The following is a 20231-nucleotide window of genomic DNA, read 5'->3' as shown; positions in this document are numbered from 1 at the left end:
GAATGAGCTTTTCTCAAATTCTTTATTCTTGAGAAGCTAATTCCAGTGCTTTCCTTGGAACAATACAGGAATAGGAGGGATTATTAACCTTCTGTGAGGGCAAAAAAGTTTTAGAGGTAGTACTAAGGTCCCTATCATCACTCATCAGCTGCAAAGTTAATAGCTTTTTTGAAGGAAAATGTGGTGAATTCAAGCAGGCAGGAGACTGTAGAGTGAGAAGACTTTGGAAGAGAATAGATGCTTCGTTTAGCAAAGCCTTTGCCATAGTTATGGATGCTGCCATGTGATTTGTGTTGTGCATTGACTTTGTTTATGAGTTTTTTTTCCATTTGTTAAATTTCCAGCATAATTAATCCATTCCCACACACTAGGAATTTAAATGGGTTTGAATATTAGGATCATTCGATCCACTATCTCCTGGTTACCAGAAGAGGACTTTAGGGTCTGAGCCTGAGACTGTATAGAGACCATTGCAGGAGAACGCCCTGTGGTTAGTCTGTAGTCTTCAAATTATATGTTCACTGCACTTATATTTTCCAGTACACACTGGAACAGCCTTCACTGCTGACCGTGACCAGGTGCAGAATAGTTAAAATTGAGAGCTAAAGTAAGTCTTCTGTGAATAATGGAATATGTAGCTTCTAAGAACTGTTTGATGTCTGGTTATGGTGCCAGCTACTGTGTCTTTCTTTTTCTTCTTTTCCCCGCTTGCCTTCTGCTACAAGATGTCTTGGAAATTAACCAGAGTTACAATCAAATTCTTTTTCTAAGCAGCCTAAGAAATATGGAAGCCTAGAAGACCAGCAGCCTTTCTTTCCTTCCTTTCCTCTCTTCTTCTCTCCCTCCTTTCCTCCTCCTCTCCTGCCTTCCCTTCCTTCTTTCTAAAGGAGAGGCAGAGTCAAAGAGTACTTAGTGTTTGAAAGGGGCTGATTTCCTCTTTCACTAGTAATTACTTGTATTGTTTTAGAATTTACTCTGGAATATTCTGTTACATTCTGAGAAGAGCTTTGTGGAAAGGAGGAACTCAGATTTCTCCCTCCATCCTCAGTTATTCCATGATTTCTACCTACCAGTTTCTCATAACAAGGAATCACTGGTTCAGAATAAGCAAAAATATTCCCTAATTGTTTTTTTAAAAAATACTGTGAACATATTTTGTCTCAAAATCCAGTCAACAGGAAGCAGTTCGAATAACTAAGGATATTTTCCTTTGTATTTAAAGAGACAACAGAAATTAGTAAATGTGATTTTTAAGAAAAACACCTGCTCTTTTTAATAACCCACAATAAAAACTTAGTGAACAAATCAAATTTTATAGAATATGTCGGCAGGGGGAGTACTTATATTTGTCCATGAATCAGGAACCTGTATTACTGTTAGTTTTGCCATTGCTGAGTTACTGTAAAATCTTGAAGGACCTTTGCAATTATTGAAGAAAGAAAACTTATAGTACTTAATATATTTGATGACATTTTACTTTCTATGTAATCTTATCCAATAAATCTAAACATTCACCTGTTATCCCCAGTTATCTTTCATTCTTGGATAAAAGGGCATTTCTCAGAGCTACCGCAATTACCAGTAGAACCAGTTTCTTTTCCACCTTTTGACTGTGAAGGTGAAGATATCAGACTCATTTGCAAAGGGTAGAGGGAAGGGTATAAATCAAATATTTCTTCACTGTATTTCCTACCTCCAAAATTCTGTTGCAGCTTTGAAATTTTTCCTCCTTCAGTGCCTCTCATGTGGGAGGCAGCCAAGTCAGTGTATAATTACTTCTTGTAGGGAGATTAATGGCTCTGGCCTTTCTTTATTCTCTCCAGTCCTCATTTCTGTGTCACCTGCCTATCAGCACTCAGATCTCTAATAAGTGCTATTAAGACTAATATCTAAAGGTGACTTGAAAAGAAGTATCTTTAAAAGATAAAGAACATGAATTGTTGGGAAACTTCAGACATTCATCTTTAAATTATCTGTCTCTTTTTAGGATTTTGTTTTGGTTTATTGTTTACCTCTCCATTCAGTGAGCCCCAGGAGCGTTGGTGGCACTTCTTTAGCACTTTAGAGAGTGAGAATTGGCCCAGGTTTATTGTTGTCTTAGTTGTTAAGGTATTTAATTACCTTAACTTTTTATATTCCTGTTCCTTATTTTTCCTGCAGGCCCCAGTCTCCTGACAATTCTTGCTCTCATATCCTAGATATATGGGAAAGATGGCAAAATGAGCCCTTTCCTGATTTTTAGTCTCTCCTAGAGAGTAATAAATGAAACTATGTTGGTTCCCATGAATAGTAGAATATAAAATCCCATAAAGCCACCTAGATTATTAGATGAATATCACAGAGCTGCTTATTATGCACTATGGCCTAATGTAGATTATAGATGTGACCAAATGGTAATTAGCAGAGCTGGAGCTGTAATTAAACATTATTGTGCTGCTCTGTGATTTCTCCTTAGATTTCTGTTGCAAAGTAGAAGGAAACTGAATAGTTCCAAACCCATAAGTGGGTTTCTTCATTTCTCCCCACCCCCCAAAATCTCTTTTAATTAACTGAATAATTAAATAAAGTCATCCTCACACAGAGATCCTGAACTCTACTTAGCAACTCTATTCAGCAAGGTAGTTTGATGCATGTACGTGTTAATCAGCTCCTCATGTATTAGTTCTGTTATCCTTAGTATTCAGCTCAGCTAAGTTTCTCTTCCAGATATTCTGTAGCAGGGTTTAATTAGGCAGAGTGCTTGAATGCAACAGTGGTGTTTCTTGCTTATATCTTAGGTATTTCCTGGATCTGTCAGTACAGAAATGGGGGCTTGGCTTTATCTAGGATGTTAGTAGCTTACCTCCTCCCTGGACTCCAGCAGCAGTGAATAACCTAGTGAGAAATGAAACTACTTCCAGAAAAGAGCTGTCCTTGATGGCTGAGAGGGTGTAGGTGACTCCCTAGGGACTTACCCGCTTCCGTGTTTGGGATCGCTGCCTCAGCGGTGGAACAGATTTGCAACAGAACATGCTCAAGCAACAGCAAGTGACCTAGAAGGTTTAGGCCAATCTCTGTGTCCCAGAAAAAAAGACCTTGCAGGAATTTGTCTTGCTAGTAGAAGAAAGGTAGAGAAAAGTAAACAAACTCTAAGCAAAGGAAATGGACATCCTGGCTGCGAAATTGCTTCTGTCTCAGTTCTTTCCCAAGAGAAAGAACAGAGAAACAGAGGTAATGCCAAGAGTGAAGATGATCTGTATACTGTCTCTAATTTCCCCTTTCTAGTAACTCTCAAGGGTAAACTTTCCAAGAAGCTTTATTTCCAAAGAGTTACGAACCACCTTCTTGTAGCATTCCTGAAAGGGCTTAATAATTAGAGCCAGATTCCAGCACTATAGAGGAGTAGTAGTTTACTTTTTCTGTGTTGTTACTATCTTAAGGTTCGTGCGTAAAAATGTTGAAGGGTCTTTCAAGAATCTGCCATATCCCCGGAAGGCTGCCAAATTAAATTATAAATGCCTGATTTTCAAGAGTGCAAAATAAAGCAAAAATGCCTTTTGGCATTTATCATCATGCAGAAGCTTCATTATACAGGCTTCCACTTTCATTTTATGAAAAAAGCAGAGTTAGGGAAGTACAGGGGGTGTGTGTGTGTGTGTGTGACAACAAGCAGATAAGGATAATGTTTTGGCAGCTTTTCAGGGACCAGAATTAATCCGAATCAGTGTTTTAGCATTCTATGGACTCTGACGGTGATGATCTGCAAATAGCAGCGGCTTCTAATCCGAGATGTCAGAGCTAACTGCAGAGAAGGGATGCAATACCCAGACCTCAGCTTCTAGAGTAGTATTCGAGGCCAGGAGATATGTGTGTGTTTGTATGCATGTATATGTTGAAAAGAGGTAGGTAGATTTTAGGTAGAGTGGTGGTCATGCAGTAAACTCCTCCAGAACCAGAGTTCTGTTACAGAGCTGTCCAGCAGCTTGTTATGGGTTCAACGTGAGGCTCTCTCCGAACATAAGTCTGTTGAAGGAGTATATTCAACCTGGACTAAGAGAGTCTTTCACAAGGGTAAGAGGGTCCCGATCCTTGACTCTCATTTCCTAGGTCTGCTGATTGATATCCTACTTAATCTTCAGAGAAGATCAGTAAGTGTGTATTGAGTGCCTTTGCATATGCAAGATACTATATTCAGTTAGGATTTGGGCACTATAGACTCAGAGGTAGTACTTGGTCAACCTGATAAATGCTAGGATTTAAAGAGTTACAGGATTATTACCTTCTTTATTACAACTTTTAACTCTAGATGTGTTGCATTCTTCTTGGAATCTAAGTAATTGTGTTCTTGTGAGAGGTTCTGGAGTTGGAGGTAGATTGATGGTCCTTGTATTTGACTATTCTGTGTGTGCGAAATCAACTTTATCTGCGGGCTGCACCTCCTGTTAACGTTAGAGTCACACTCCAAAATGCCATTCTCATTAACCAGTTGCCCTTACAACAGAAACCCTGATCAGGTTGCTCCCAGCTCTCCTATTTCACTTTTAAGTAGATTTCCTTCTAGCAAAAGATGAATTAAAGCTCTAGTCTTCTTAAAGTACCATTCCTAGGATCTGGATATTTCTCCCCTTCTTTATCCCCACGCGTATTCTTGGATTTTGTACCTGGTTAATGTATTATTTGTTGAATGAGAGACTGTTGGGAAGTGTAGTGGCATCAGTAGAACATGGCTCAAAAGCTGTTCCTTTTCTTTCTCATCAGTCTTCGTGCTGTTACTGTTGAAACCTGGCCCTGATTCTCTTTCACTAGAGACTTTTAAATGAGACAAGATTTTTTAATATACTTTTAGCCAAGTACAGTTTATGTGGAAATTGTTAATAAGAAATAAAGCTTCTCCTAGCACAGGGTGCACTCATCTAAACCACTAGATTTGTAGTTGTATCATGAGCTAGAACTTGAAAGGATCAAAATCTTATATTAAAAGGCTTCCACACACTGGCAGGAAAGGATGTAGGACTAGATTAAATACAGAGACAGTATTTCCTCTAAATGTTCTCCCTGTAACTCAGCTACTACTTTCTCTTCCCCCACAGATGGAGTCCCCTGTCTCCACACCAGCGGTGCTACCGCTGCACCTTTTGGTGCCAGTGGTCAGTAATGACATCTCATCCCCCTGTGAGCAGATCATGGTTCGTACCCGATCAGTCGGGGTCAACACATGTGATGTGGCTTTAGCCACCGAGCCCGAGTGCCTGGGCCCCTGTGAACCTGGGACGAGCGTCAACCTCGAGGGCATCGTGTGGCAGGAAACAGAAGATGGTAAGTGCGTTGTGTAGTTTTGCCATCCTTTTCAATCTGCTTCTATCAGCAGGAGCTTATTGTTGTAAATAATACCAAGTATTTATTAGGAGTCTCAAGTGACCGTAGTCTGCTGGAGATTCCCACCCAGAGGATTACAGCACACTTAGTAAGATCGTCCAGCTTCTAGAGATTGCCAGTTTTTTGTTTGTTTGTTTGGTTTTGTTTGTTTGTTTTAATTATCTCTCCTTCATAGCTATTCAACAGTGTTGGCCTGGGTACTTAAGCAGTCATTTGACAGGTGTTGGCCAGGTAATTCAAACTCTGTCTATACTCTCCATACTTTTTTCTATCCTTTTATTTGAGAGAATTCAAATATAAATGAATTTTTGGGTTTAAAGAGAAAAAGTAATAAAAGGGCAGCTGTTCGAGTCAAGGAAATGGAAAACAGTCACTCTTAAGCTGGCTTAGTGTTGGCTCATTGAACGTGCAGCTCTTGCCTTTTTTAACACCTGGAGGTGCAGCCAGCTCTTTCTCACTGGTTGCCTCATTGCCCAGCCACCCACGCCACTTCATGCATCTGTCACTTAGTACAGATTTTATAGGCCTAGGCAGCGAGGAAATGTTTACATGGTCTTGTTTTCAGGCATCCACTAAGCAGTTGGCTCCCTGTAGGGTGCTGCTGCCCAAGGCTACCATCCAGACTTCTTGTATGTTCCATTTGCCCCTGAGAACAGAATTTCTTCTATTTTAGAAGTTCATAAACCTGAAAAACTAAGAGTGCAAAGGGACTTAACCAGGTATTTCAGATCCTTTGGTACCGTCTGTGGCAATTTGATTTTAGCAAATAAATTCTTTTTATAAAAAATTAAAGTCCTTGTCAGAGTATGTGTGGTTAGAGAGGCTGGGCCTCAGAGTCCCATCATGTCTCTGCATCACTAACCAGACTTTCAAAGTGTCGCCACTCTGAGGAGTTTAGAGGCCCAGAGAAGCACAGCTCATTATCTCTGATTATCATAAGCTATCTTGTCAGTCTGCCTGTGGAAATTCAGGCGTTTCATTCTGGTCATTCCGACAAATGTCTGTTCCTCTGAATATTTTGTTGTGATTTAGTATTTAGTTAAAAGTCTACCATGTGGTCAGAAATGATATCATATGGGTTAAGAATTTTGTGTTTTGGGCTCTCTTGTTATTAGATATATTGTAAAGCTTCAGCTTTCAGAGTAACATTGCTGATGAGGTTTTATTGTGTGCCTGAGATGATAATGCACACACACAAAAAATCCTGTTGTGTTAGAAACTGATGCAGAGACAGTAGAGAGAAGGCTTGAGCCTAGAGGTTGACTCTGGATTCTATGTATAAAATACACAATCTGGAAATCACAAGTGGCTGTCTCTGATTTTTAAAATGTCATCTGCCTATGGCCAAACATCTGAACAGCCATAGTGTCTGTTGGGATGACAAACATATCCAGACCACAGCTCTGTGCCACCAAGCAACCTTCAGGGCCTGTTGCCTCAATATATTGAAGATAGAAGACATCAATTTCCTGCCTATTTATACTACACATTTTATGCTGATGAATTTTCTCCAAGGGCGAGATGCTTTTCGTGTATGTGACCTGATGAAAACTTAGCAAGAGAGTGAGGCCAACCTTTTACTCTCCTGAGAACAGTGGATTCCTTTTTATCTGAGGATCCCAGTTCTTCCTTACTGCCAGGTGGACGTTAGCACAGATTTATTTTTTTTTTTTGTAAATTTGCTCTGAAAGGCTCTCTAGTTGTCACTGGCAGCCTTATTACCATGTTCTCATTATATACTTTAAACGGAGCCTGTACTTTGTTTCACAGCACTCATTACAATTTGCAATTTTACATATACAGATGTTCTTCCACTTACAGTAGGGTTATGTTTTGATAAAACCATTTTAAGTTGAAAATATGGAAAATGGAAAATGCATTTAATATACCTACCCTACTGAACATCATAGCTTAGCCTAGCCTACCTTAAACATGCTCAGAACACATTAGCCTGGAGTTGGGCAAAATCTGCTGCTGCTGCTGCTGCTGCTGCTCAGCGTCACAGGAGAGTATCATATAGCGTATTACTACCTCGGGAAAAGATCAAAATTCAAAGTTTCTATTTTTCTACTGAACGCTTATGGCTTTTGCACGGTCATAAAGTTGAAAACTCATAAGTCAGACCATCGTTAATCAGAGATTATCTGTAATTGTAATTTTCTACTAATGTGTATCTCTTCCACTGTTTTAGAAGTTCTATGAGCTCAGGAATTCTGTTTTGCTCACCATTGTATCTCTAGCACTTAACACCTGATACCTGTTGTAGGCTCTCAAAAATATTTATTTGAATGAATGAATGCTTGCAATTATGTCATTGTCATTCCTGGAGCTATGTTAATATATATCTAATAGGTACTATAATATTGTTTGAACTTAGAAGCCATGTCAGCTACTTTCCAAAATTTTATACCTTTTCTGAAATTCAGAATAAATACAACTTTCACTAGGTTTGAGATCACTCTCATTTATTTAATTAAATCTCTAAGATTTTAGTTCTCATGTTTAATACCATATTTTATCCCACTTACCATATTGTGTTTTGGGTTTAGTACCTCTCTTCTTTTCTATTTTTCTTTCTTCGTCGTCCTCCTCCTCCTCTTCCTCCTCCCAGTTTCCCTCCACCTCACTTCCCCCCCTTCCCCTCTTCCTCTTTCCCCCCATCCCAAGGGAGAGAGGACTGTTCTGCAATTATATACTCTTCTTTCTGGCCATCCCAGAGGGCCTTCACCTGCACTGTCAGTTGGCAAAGGTCTGAATTGGAATCAGAGTTGGTTCATATTCCTTATCATCTTCAGGTAACAGATTTCTTGCAAAGCTCATTCTCTGTAGATCAATAAGATCTAGGGTACTGAGTCAGTCCTCAAGTTAGTAATTAGAACTAATTACTATATACAGATACTTTTTAAAAAAATTCTTCCAGCTTTCTAGGCTTTTTGTTTGCTACCTGACACTTTGTACTTACGTCTTTCTCTTTGCCCAACAAACTACTGTCTTCAAATGGAAAAACCCTTACAGCTTCCAGAGAAGCTGTGAATGCCTGGCCTCTGTTCTCAGAGGACCCCACGATCCTTATAGAACTGAGCCACCTTGCTGAGAACAGGTGTAGGGATCATGGCCTCAATTTTTAGTGGTTTCTTTGCTTACCTGTACTGCAGTGTTGCTCCTTTCTTCCCTACCTCTCACTGTGCACCTTGCCTTGGAGGCATTTTGAAATTCCTGCAGATCCCATCTTTTTTAGGCTGCTCACAATTCAGCCAGCACTGCAAAGACCCTCCTTGGCTAGGCTCAACCTTAGCACCCAAGTGTAACCTGGAATGATTTCCTTGGCTTTTTGAGGTATATTCTTAGCATGTATGTAGAGGTCTGATTCCACCTGATTTCACTTTGTCCCACCTCATTTCAAATCAGCATAACAAGTTCCGAGTCCCTTCCTGGTTCACAAGACTTACCTTAACCCAGGGTCCTGGAAACAATGTATTAAAGGCCTTAAGGCAGGCCATATTCTTTTGCTGAGGCAAAATTGCTTATTAGCTTCTGTGGTGTTTTAAAGAAAGACATGGCTAACTTAGGTAAGAATTCCAGGAGGTGCTGTAGGTTCTCCTTTTTAGACCACATTACTAAGTGGAAGGCTATCACTAGTGATGTCTTTTACTTTGGCAGTGTGCCTTCTAGAAGAATTTGTGGTATAGTGGAAAGAGCACTGAAGCAAAAATCAAGAGACCTCTGTACCTCTGCCACTATTATTGTGACCTTGGACAAGTTCCTTAACTTCTTTGGGACTTAGTTACTTCATCTCTTGAACTAAGTGACCAGTAAGGACCTATCCAGCTTTTAAATTATAAGAATCTGTGACTTCAACCTTGGAATCAGCACAGATCCAGTCCTAGTTGACTATGACATCTTGAAAACGAACAGTTTGATATATCAATCATGAGGATGAAAACTGAAAAATATTAATACCAATAATGAAATTTCATTATACACTCATTATATAGATTCATTTCATCAGAAAAATGAAACCACCTTGCCAACTCAGGAAATCTTTCTCTCATTTCTCAACTGATCCTAGACTGACAAGTAGAAGAATTCATAGAACCCAGCTGTTTCGATGCAAGTGTATATTAGCCGACATAAGCTGAGCTCGCAATACAGTTTAGCAATTCCTTAATCTCCCTATTACATTCACATTCCCCAATACTTATTTCATTCTAAGGATTCATTAGCCCGATTCGTTCTCTTTTCCTGCTCTTTTTAAAATAAGATCACAGATACATACCTAAATCCCCCAGCTTCCCTCCTCTCTTAAAATCTATTTTTCTTATTCCATTATTTTTTTCTTCCCTTATTCTCCAGATTATTTTAGACTTTCTTTATTCCATGAATTTTATCTATTCTTTCTTCATATTCATTCTTTCCTCTTCCATTTAAACTCTTCCTCCTCTGTAATACTTCCTTACGGTGAAAATATTTTCCTTATCCTTGCTACGCCTTTGAACTACTGACCTTTCCTCTTTTTTTAACTATTTCCTATTGCTGTTTCCAGTCTCTTTTTACTTGCCCAATATCATGTAACATCTTGCCATGGGATTTCTTCTGTCACTGTTTGAAACATTTCTCATACCAATGATCATCTGTTTTCCAAAGGTCTTTCAGTCCTTCCTAAACTTTTAGAAGCTCTATTTTATTCTTAAAACTCTCCTCTCTTACCTTTGTCATATGACACTTCCTTAAATCTCACTCTTGAAATTCCAGATGGGTTTTAGGATGCTTAAAAATGGTCACTTCTGTCCTATTGGCCTCCAGCTGGGGCCTGCTGCAGCTGGGGCCCCTCTCCCTTTCCCCCTAGACAAGCAGCCTTATCCACAATATTGTTTTCATTTACTATCTGTGCCATAGTGGAGAAAGTTGAGGAAAAACATTGAGTTAAAATAGGATTGGGCCATTAGGAACAGAAGATGAAGTAATAATGATTTAATGTAAGAGAATTCTGAAGATAGGCAGTCTAGGGCTGCTATGATGGCTTCACAATGTAATCAGGTGTTCTGGAGTCTTTCAAGTTAATTCTTTATTGCAAAATTGCTAATGTAGCTCAAGCCATCACATTTACTTTATAGATAGGAGAAGAGTAAAACAGAATCTGCCTCCCACCTAAATATTTCCCTTTGACAAGCTTTTCCAGAAGCCACACCCTAATACTTCTGCCTACTACATCTCATTGGCTACCCCTTCTGCAAGGAAGGCAAGGAATGTAGCTTTTTAGCTGGATACACTGCTTCCCCACACAAAATAGAGGCTCATACTAAGGGAAAAAAAGGAAGCAATTAGCAGGCTCTGTCTCTCTTCCTTGCATAGCCTTTATACATTATAACTCCCAAAAGTTGTTACCTCAGCAGCCTTCTTTTTAGTAAATGTAGTCTTATATATTCATGGCTTCAGCTGTTTTCCTTTTATAAACAATTTCTATATTTTATCTCTAGATTTGACCCTTTGCCTAATCCCATTTCATCCTGCTGATTTGAACATCAGCAGAAGCTGATTTTTAAAATGTTTAAAAAACAATAATCATCTTTCTCCTAATATTTTGGTTCTTTTTCCTTCTCTGTTTTTCTTCATTACACCTACCGTCGTCACCTACATTTCCATTCTACCAATTTTCTAGGCTCAAACCTCCCTAATTATCTGACTCTTCATTCGTCATCTCTTGATATGCTTTTTAAGTCATTACTCTAGGGAATGCAATATATATTTAACTTTTCACAATCTACTTAAAATTAGTATTTTTTACCACCTCAAGTGGAATGTAGAAATCTTACCACCGTGTCAACCCCTTGACCTTCCCTTCCCTTCTTTATGTTTTAATTGTCTTGGCATGCCCATCGTGTGTTTTTATACGGCCTATAGGCCGTACAAAAACAGGCAGTGTTTTTTTAATGGTTGAAAGTGGTTGGGAAAAAAATTCAGAACAAGAATATTGTGTGATGTGAAAATTAGTGAATCCAAATTTCCATGTCCCTATGTAAAGTTTTACTGGAATGCAGTCACACTCATTTCACGTATTTTTAGCCACTTTTGCACTAAAGTGGCAGAGTATTACAACAGAGACCATATGACTTGCAAAGCCAAAAATATTTAGTATCTGGTATTTTACTGGAAAAGTTTAGCAACACCTGGTCTTGTGTATTACATTTAATACATTGAAAAAACCCCATCAGACAACTTAAAAAAAAAGTTTTCCCTTTCAATCATCATATATACTTTGAAGAACTCAAGAGAATAGTTTATTATAGTTACACATATACATAACACTTCTGTTGCCCTTCCTTCATTCCTTTTCTCCTGAGTCCATTGTTTCCCTTCTTCCTGAGGAGACTTTTTTAGTGATTCTTTTAAAGCATGTTCCTTGGCTAATAATTCTTTGAGAATGTCTTTATTTCACCCTTATTCCTAAAAGATTTTTTTTCTGAATACGGACATCTAGGTTTACATTTCTTTCTCTTTTTTTCAGCACTTTAAAAATATCCATTTCCTTTTAGCCTTCCATGCTTTCTGAGAAATATACCATCACTTAAATGATTGTCCTGCTATAAGTAATATGTCATTTTCCCCTGGTTGCTTTCAAAGTTTTTCCATCATGTTCAGCATTTCGATTGTGATGTGTGATGTGTCCAATGTGGATTTTGGGGGGATTTATTCCTATTTTGGGGTTCATTTAGCTTCTTGAATCTGTACATATGTCTTTTCTAAATTTTGGGAGTCTTCGACCATTATTAGTTCAATTTTTTTTCTGTACCTCCCTCTTTCTCTCTCCGTCTAGGATTACAGTGACATAAATAAAACGTAGTCCCTATTTGTTTCCACCCAGGCTTCCTGTGTGTCTTTTCTCCTTTATTAGACTATAAGATGACTGAGGCAGAGAATTGCATTTTATATATCATTTTATTTCCCCAAGGACTAGTTCAGTCTTTACACAGAAAGTAAAATAATTAGTAAATATTTTATTAATAATATTGACCATGCCTTGTACCCATGTGTTTCAAGCATGTAGGTGAAAATGGTAATTTTTTGGTAACCTCTCTTGGAATCATTTGCTATGTATTGACTAAAAATAATGAGGGATTTTGTAAAGTACTTGCTTTTCTTTTCCTTTTTTTTAAACAGTGGCTTTCACCACCAGTCTTTTGAAATGATAAGTCAGAGATAGAACCTTCAGATCTTTTCAGAGGAAATGGTTTGAAGTTACACTCTGAGGAACTTGAGCATGGAGGAACCTCAGAAACGGTCATAAAGAGTGAGGGGTGCCGAGTGGCTAGGTCCCAGCCTCCACATCTGCTACCCCAGCAGATGCAACTCAGAGCAGTTCTTTCTACCTTTGGGTGATTTATATGTTAGGCTCCTTCGTAAAACTATATTTGAATAGGATGCTACCGCCCCCCCCCCCAAAAAAAAGTTTGATAATCATTTATCTAGGTTTACCTTCCCACTCCACCTAGAAATTTCTCATAACATCTCTGAAATTATTCTGGTCTTCTTTTTCCAGAATATCAGAAAGTCATAATGCTATAAGACCATGTTTTTGAAGCTGAAGTGAGTGCAGCTCCCTTGTATGCCAGAGGGTATGATGTGCTTGGCCTATCTTCTAAAGCTTAATTCTAGCTTAGTGATTTGGGGGAAAGGAGGGTGTTTTCCATTTTTTTGCACTTGGTAAAGATTTTATCATATACATGTACAAACAAACATAAAAAGGTTTACATCCCCATCTCCACATCATTTTTGTTCCAACGACTAGTGGAAGTGTCTGGAACTATCTGAGAACCGTTTCAGAGAATAATAGTGCCTTAAAGTTACAGTCGTACAAAACAACTGTCTTTGAACTAGAGTCAGGAAAGTTATTTTCAAGAACATATTGTACCTTTAGCTAGCTACATGATCTTAGGTAAGTCTCTTAACTTCTCTTGCCTTAGATTTCTAATTGGGGCGGGGTGCTTGGGCTAGATCTCACTGTCTAGTAGAACTTTTTGTGTTAGAAATAGGCTGTCCAAAATGTTAGTCTAGTCACATGTGATATTGAGCACCTAAAATGTGGCATGTGGAACAAAGGAATTGAATTTTAAAATTTATTTAAATAGTCACATGTAAGCCAATGGTTTACTGTTTGGGGCAGCATACGAGCTAGATGATCTTTAAATTATGTATAATTTAAAAGTGTATGTGTACTCTGAGATGGAGAGAAGAGCAATTGTGTGGGAGAAGGAAGAGGGTGGGTAAATAGCTGTCATCTACAGGGTGATTTCTGTGTACTCTGGCTCTTGTTACCTGGGACAGCATTTGGCCCTGCTTCAAACTCTGTGGTTGAGCCCCGTGCTTTCGTCTGTGGGTAGCAGTTTACTCATTATCAGAGTAATAGGCAGTGGTTTTGCTTAGCAGGAAGTTAGTTTGCCTGTAGTAGCTCCGCTGAGAAACCTGCCTCAGCTGTTCTGCATCCTCGTCTGATTGCAGATCCCGGCTGTGGGTCTTTATCTTTCTCACTAAAAGGAAGGGGCTGTCCATTAATCTTCTTCATGGAAATAGTAACCTTGGGAGTTATAACCTTGGTTATTCTGTGTGATTCTGACGTGAGAAAGTATGTGCGTGAACTGTGACATATCTAATTTGGGATGTTTATATTGGAAAGGTAAGATGGTACCCAGGTACTGGTTTTTCTTTTTCCTTGGCTGTATATAATTAACACTGTTTCACCTTCAGTCTTGCCTTAGGCAGCGCTTTGCTTACCTGGAGAGAGATGTTTCTCAGTGACCAAGCTTTCTCCACTGCTTAGCCATTTGCATACTAGCCTGGCTCCCACAGAAACTGTTCTACCAATAGCACAGTCATAAAGAGCCTAGCAGCCATTGTCTGGCACCACAAATCTTCATAGCAACAGACCACCACATGGCAACAGCAGCCACACAAAGAAAACACTAGGGAAATCAATACTTACTTTCTCCCACCCTTCCCCCACACCAAACAACAGCCAACACATTCTTTCCACCTAGCACCTTTCTCCTAGGGGATGCTTTAGGGCAGTTACGTGTTTATATACCCTTGTGGATTGTGTTATCTGTCCACTGTCATATATTTAAATCGTAAAGCCCTAAGGAGAAATTTCAGCTACAGGCTTTTTTGAGTTCCATTTTACAAATTGCAAAATAAACTAATCTCCAAGGGAGAGAGATGTCCTTTTGTGCACTCTCGCCTACCTCCTTCCTGCCTCCCAGCAAAGCAGTCAGGTAGTACAGTTGGCTAGGCTGCAGGCTTGCAAGATAGGTATGGTTGTTTCAAATGAGATTCTTTTGATATTTCAGTAACAAAACCCTCTAAGATGGGCTCAGAGCAGACCTGATTTGTTACTAATGCTCTCCTTTAACAAATAAGTTCGTTCTTGATACTTATGTACGTACCCAGGTTGATGATACCTAGGCAATAAATATAGTTCTGGCATAAACAGGGGCTAATCACTAGCCCCAGCTAATTTAGCTAATTCGACATGTGATTCCAAGAGAAAAAGGCCCTATTTGAGACCCTTGATGTTTTCTTACCCTGTTGATAATGTCATTTAACTGATCTGGGCCTTAGTTTCCTCATTCGTAAAACGAGGAGGTTGGATTACCTATCTCTGTGGTCCTTTCAGCTCTCATATTGACAATTCTGTGATCATCTGTGTGGAACAGAAGAGGGAACTGTCTTTTTTAATCCTCGGTTGTGGCAAGGTCTGCTGGAAGGTGTCGTTGAACCCTCCATCTCGGTGCTTACACTGCTAAAACAGGTCCTGGCCCTGCCCTGGCTGATAAAGCTGCTGTAACCATGATGAGCAGAAGCTATTAACAAACTTGGCAACTAGCCTTTTCTCCCACAGCAGTAGTTTCAGACTAGCTCAGGCAGAGCTTTGCTCCCAGGTCACTGCTGCTGCCTCTTAATGATACCAGTGAGAACTAACTCACTCACTCTCTCACACACACTCTCTCACACACACTCTCTCTCACACACACACACACTCTCTCTCTCTCTCTCTCTCTCTCTCTCTCTCTCTCTCTCTCTCTCTCTCTCTTTCTCTGTGTCTCTCTCTCTCTCCACACACACACACACACACACACACACACACACACACACACACACACACACACACCAGTGAGAACTAACACGCACGCATGCGTGCAGTCTGTCTCTTTTTTTCTCTTTCTCTGTCTCTGACTACTCTGTTCTCCACCTCTTCTGATACTTCATTATCCCATCTCCCTCAGGCTTTACAGAACAAAGAAATCATAGGGCATCAACTTTATAATTTAGGCAGCTGGAGATAATTTCCCCAGGATAGGGTGGGTAGGTAGCTGATTTCCCCTGGCATGAGGCAGCATTGCTAAATGGCCTGTGTTTTGTCTGCCAGGCTTAGGCTTTGTTAGGCCCATTCAGGCTTCTCTATTTGAGTTAAATTATAGTGGCAAACCAGGCCCATGTACTTTGAGAGGGGTAGGAGTTAGTAAAAACTGGAAAGTGTGTCATTTATAGGCCCTGCTACTTGCTAATTGCTCAAGAAATTTTTGTTTAATCTACTGTCCCTGTACTTACTTCTGCCAGATCCTTTATTTCCCTTAGTTGCTGCCTTCATGGCCTTCTCCATAGCAACAAGCTCTATGACAAAAAGGCTGTGGTGAGAAATTGAGTAGTCTCCCCTCCCACAAGTTGTACTCTATTTTCTCTTTAGGATATCTTTAAAAAGCTTAAAAGACTGCTATCAAATAATTTCTACCCCCATTGAACTCATAATAAAATGAAACTTTTAACCCTGAACTAATTCAGTGAACAACCTGCCTTCTCCTTATTTAACTCTGATTATCCTCATCTTTTGAAAAATTTCCCATATTATTCCATACACTTGAAATACTGTGCATCTTCCCATTTACCAAGCTCCTCTCTGCTTTTCGGCTTTTAGCCTACTACTTAGAATTATTATATAAAAAAATCTCCTAGAATCAGGAATCTGGAGAATGAACGGATATAGAAAGTGGGAAATAACCCCCACCCCAGCCCCCATGTGCTGTTGCATTAGATATTAGACTGGTCTGCCACCCTGGAGACTGGGCAGAGTGCCTGAAGTATAGAAGTACCCTGTGCTCAGCAGATCCTGGCACTGATCTACAAGAGTCACAGACCCCAAGGTTTTGTTTTGTTTTTATGTTAATAGGCCTGACTGAACAATAATATAAATATAAATATGTATGCAAATCATAAGCATGCACACAAATCATGAGCATGCAGATCATTGAATTTTCAAAGCGAACACACTTTGTATACTAACGCCTAGATGAAGAAATACTGTAAACGTTGGGGTTCTGCAATATTATCAGAACCCCAGAAGCCCCTTCATACCTCCCTCCAATAGCTAACCCCCATCCAAGAAAATAAATTCCGACTGCTAACATAGATTAGCGTTAACTATTTTGAACATTATATATAATAGAACTATTACAGTATGTACTTTTTTATGTCTAGCTGCTCAACATATGCCAGTGAAATTCGTCCATATTATTGCATGTAGTTGTATTTTGTTTATTCTTGTTATTTTATAGTTTTCCATTATGTAAATACAATTTAACCTCCCCCCTCCTCCATCTACAGTTTCAGTTTCCACACCTTAGTTACCTGTAATTAACTTTCGTACAAAAATATTAAGTGGAAAATTCCATAAATAAACAATTCATGAGTTTTAAATTGCACGCCATTCTGAGTAGCGTGATGAAATCTCCTGTCGTCCAGCTCCATCTTCCTCAGGACATGAATCATCCCTTTTTCCAGCATATCCACACTGCATACACTACCCATCCATTAGTCACTTAGTAGCTATCTCAATTATCAGATCTGCAGTGCTTGTGTTCAGGTTACCCTTTCTTTACTTAATAATGGCTACAAATTGCAAGAGTAGTGATGCTGGCAATTCAGATATGCCAAAGAGAAGCAAGCTGTAAAGTGCTTCCTTTAAATGAAAGGGTATAAGTTCTTGACGTAATAAAAGTTGCTGAGATCTATGGTAAGAATCTTCTATCTGTGAAATAAGATATTTTGAGAGAGAGAAAGAGAGCTCATACATTCACATAACTTTTATTTCAGTATACATTTAATTGTTCTATTTTATTATTTGTTCTTGTTATTAATCTCTTACTATACCTAATTTACAAATTGAGTAGCATCATAGGTATGTATGTATAGGAAAAAAACATAGTATATATATATAGAGAGAGTTTGGTACTATTCGTGGTTTCAGGCATCCACTGGGAGCCGTGATGGGTAAGGGGGAACTGCTATGTAATAGTACTTATTTATTAAGCTGTTGATGGGCATTTGGGTTGTGTTGAGTTGGGGGCTGTTGTGAAAAATGCTGCTGTGAAAATTCTTATACATGTCTTTTTGGGGAATATATGTATACATTCCTATTCTATATATACTTAGGAATGGAATTCCTGGGTCATAAGGTATGCATATGATCAGCTTTAATTGCTATTGACAGTTTGCTAAAGTGTCTGGACCAATTTATACTCCTATTTTCAGTTAGACTCCTGGTCGCTCTGCCCCCCTTGCCAACACTTGACCTTATTTGTCTTTTTCATTTTTGTCATTCTGTTTAGTGTGTGCTGGTATCTCATTGTGTTATTAATTTCCATTTCCATGATGAGCCATGAAATTGAGCATCTTTTCCTTTGCTCGTTGGCCATCTGGAAATCTTTTTTATGAAGTGCATTTACCCATTTTTTGGATTGTATTGTATGTTTTTTTTCTTAATGATATATAGGAGTTCTTTGTATGTTCTGGTTATGAGGACTTTATCAGATATATGTACTGTATATATCTTCTATTCCATATCTTGTGTTTTCTCTTTAGTACCTTTTCTTGAAACCTATATAATTTTTTAACCAATGTCACCCTATAAATTTTAAAATAATTAAATAAAAATAATACCATTTTATGAGTGGATGGTCATCATTTTTATAAGGTCTAGTTCATCTTTTTTTTTCTTTTAGTTAATGTCCTATTTAAGGAAATTTTGCCTTTCCCAAGATAAAAAAGATATTTTCCTATATTTTATTCTGAGAACTTTATTGCTCTTCTTATTTAGATCTACTATCTAGCTGAAATTGATTTTTTTTTTTTAAAGTATGAATTGGGAGTCAAGATTCTATTTTTTTCATATGGATACCTTATTGACCCAGCACCTTATTGAAAAGATCACGCTTTCTCCCCCTGCACTGCAGTGTCACATTTGTCATAAATCAAGTGACTTGTGTGTGGGTTTATTTCAGGGCTCTCTCTTTTATTCCATGCATCCATTTGTCTACTCTTGTGTCAGTACTACACTGTTATAATAACTATAGCTTTATAAGTCTTAGTATCTAGTAGTGTAAGTCCTCTAGCTTGTATTTCAAGATTGCCTTAGATATTCTTGGCCTTTTGCATATAAATTTTAGCATCGGTTTGTGAATTTTTATTAAAAAAAAGTCTGAGATTTTGATTGAGATTACATCAAAGCTACAGATCAATTTGGAGAAGACCCAAAGTTTTATTCTTTTTTATTTAAGCTAGTGTTACTCAGTTTGGGGAAAGGAGGGAAGATGAGAGCAAGTCTGTGATATCCTTTGGGGAACTTGTTTAAAATATATGTTAGCTATCCCCCACTCCTCATATTCTGAATTATCAGGTACAGGATGGAGCTTGGGCATGTTTATTGTGAAACAGCTCCCCTAGAAATTATGTTTTGCTGTCATCACCACTGTTCTCCACTACGCTGTTTGAGAACCACTGCCATAGACTACATTCTCCTTGGCTAGCAGCAGTAATTCACTGAGGCTAGTTAAGGTAAAATCTGACTGATTTAGTCAACACCAGGTCTGCTTTGGGGGCTGCATAAGTTTCCTAAGGCTGTTATAACAAAGTAACAAACACTGGGTGGCTTAAAACAACAAATTTATTGTCTCACAGTTTTGGAGGCTAGAAGTAAGAAATCAAGGTGTTGGCAGAGCTGTGCTCTCTCTGATGGTTAGAGGGGAGAATCTTTCCTTGCCTCTTCGAGCTTCAGGTGTTTGCCAGCAGTCCTGGTTTCTCTTGGCTTGTAGATAGCATCACTGCAGTCACATGGCTGTGTTCTCGCTGTGTGCCTTCACATCTTCTTCTCTCTGTGTGTGTCTGCCACTGTGTCCAGTTTTCCCCTTTTTATTAGGACACCAGTCATATTGGATTAGAGCTCACTTAATTGACCTCTTTTTAACTTGATTGCCTCTGTAAAGACCCTGTTTCCAAATAAGGTCATATTCTGAGGTTCTGGGGTTAGGACTTTGATATATCTTTTTGGGGGACACACTTCAACCCATATCAGAGACCATCAAACATTTCAGAATAATTATTGTCACAAGTTAAAGAGAGGAAGGAAATGTAGAACTATATATAATAATGAGAGGCATTGCTTCCTAAAGCCAGTCTGGGCAGAGAAGAGCATCCACCCTCTGATCCCAACTGTTTCTCTCCTTACATTACCGTTTCCCCTCTCCCTGGCACCGCGAGCCACAATGTGTTCAGTTCTGCTCTGTTAACAAATCCTGAAAATGTCAAGTGGAGGTTAACAGAAAGAAAAAGGTTTCAGCAGTTAGCTGCATCTGTCAGCCTCTTGCTAAAGAAGGCTGAAAGGAAAAGTGCCTCATGTAATCCAGCCCCTGGCCATGTTCTTATCCCGCTTCTTCCTGCTAGGTCATAAAGCAGTAAAACTGTGGACAAGTGCGATTCCATCTCAACCCCAGGCAAGTATTTCCTCAAAGCTGTCCCACTGAGATGATACCATCCTTCTTATTGCCAGTGAT

The 20231-nt window shown here is 38.9% G+C and overlaps 1 protein-coding gene across 2 annotated transcripts in view; it reads left to right on the top strand.

The window, feature by feature from the left end:
- ZNF609 (zinc finger protein 609) overlaps positions 1-20231 on the top strand; it is a 167872-nt gene that overhangs the window by 119447 nt on the left and 28194 nt on the right. For both annotated transcript variants that reach the window (XM_006920268.3, XM_025038814.1), the window contains exon 3: positions 5070-5295. In XM_006920268.3, the coding sequence (XP_006920330.1) occupies positions 5070-5295 (226 nt within the window). The remainder of the gene's footprint in view (positions 1-5069; positions 5296-20231) is intronic.

The sequence above is a fragment of the Pteropus alecto genome, unplaced genomic scaffold (genome assembly GCF_000325575.1).
Source record: "Pteropus alecto unplaced genomic scaffold, ASM32557v1 scaffold86, whole genome shotgun sequence".
NCBI classification, from domain to species: domain Eukaryota; kingdom Metazoa; phylum Chordata; class Mammalia; order Chiroptera; family Pteropodidae; genus Pteropus; species Pteropus alecto.
The sequence above is the reverse complement of the archived record's forward strand: the minus strand, read 5'-3'. Positions and strand labels throughout refer to the sequence as shown.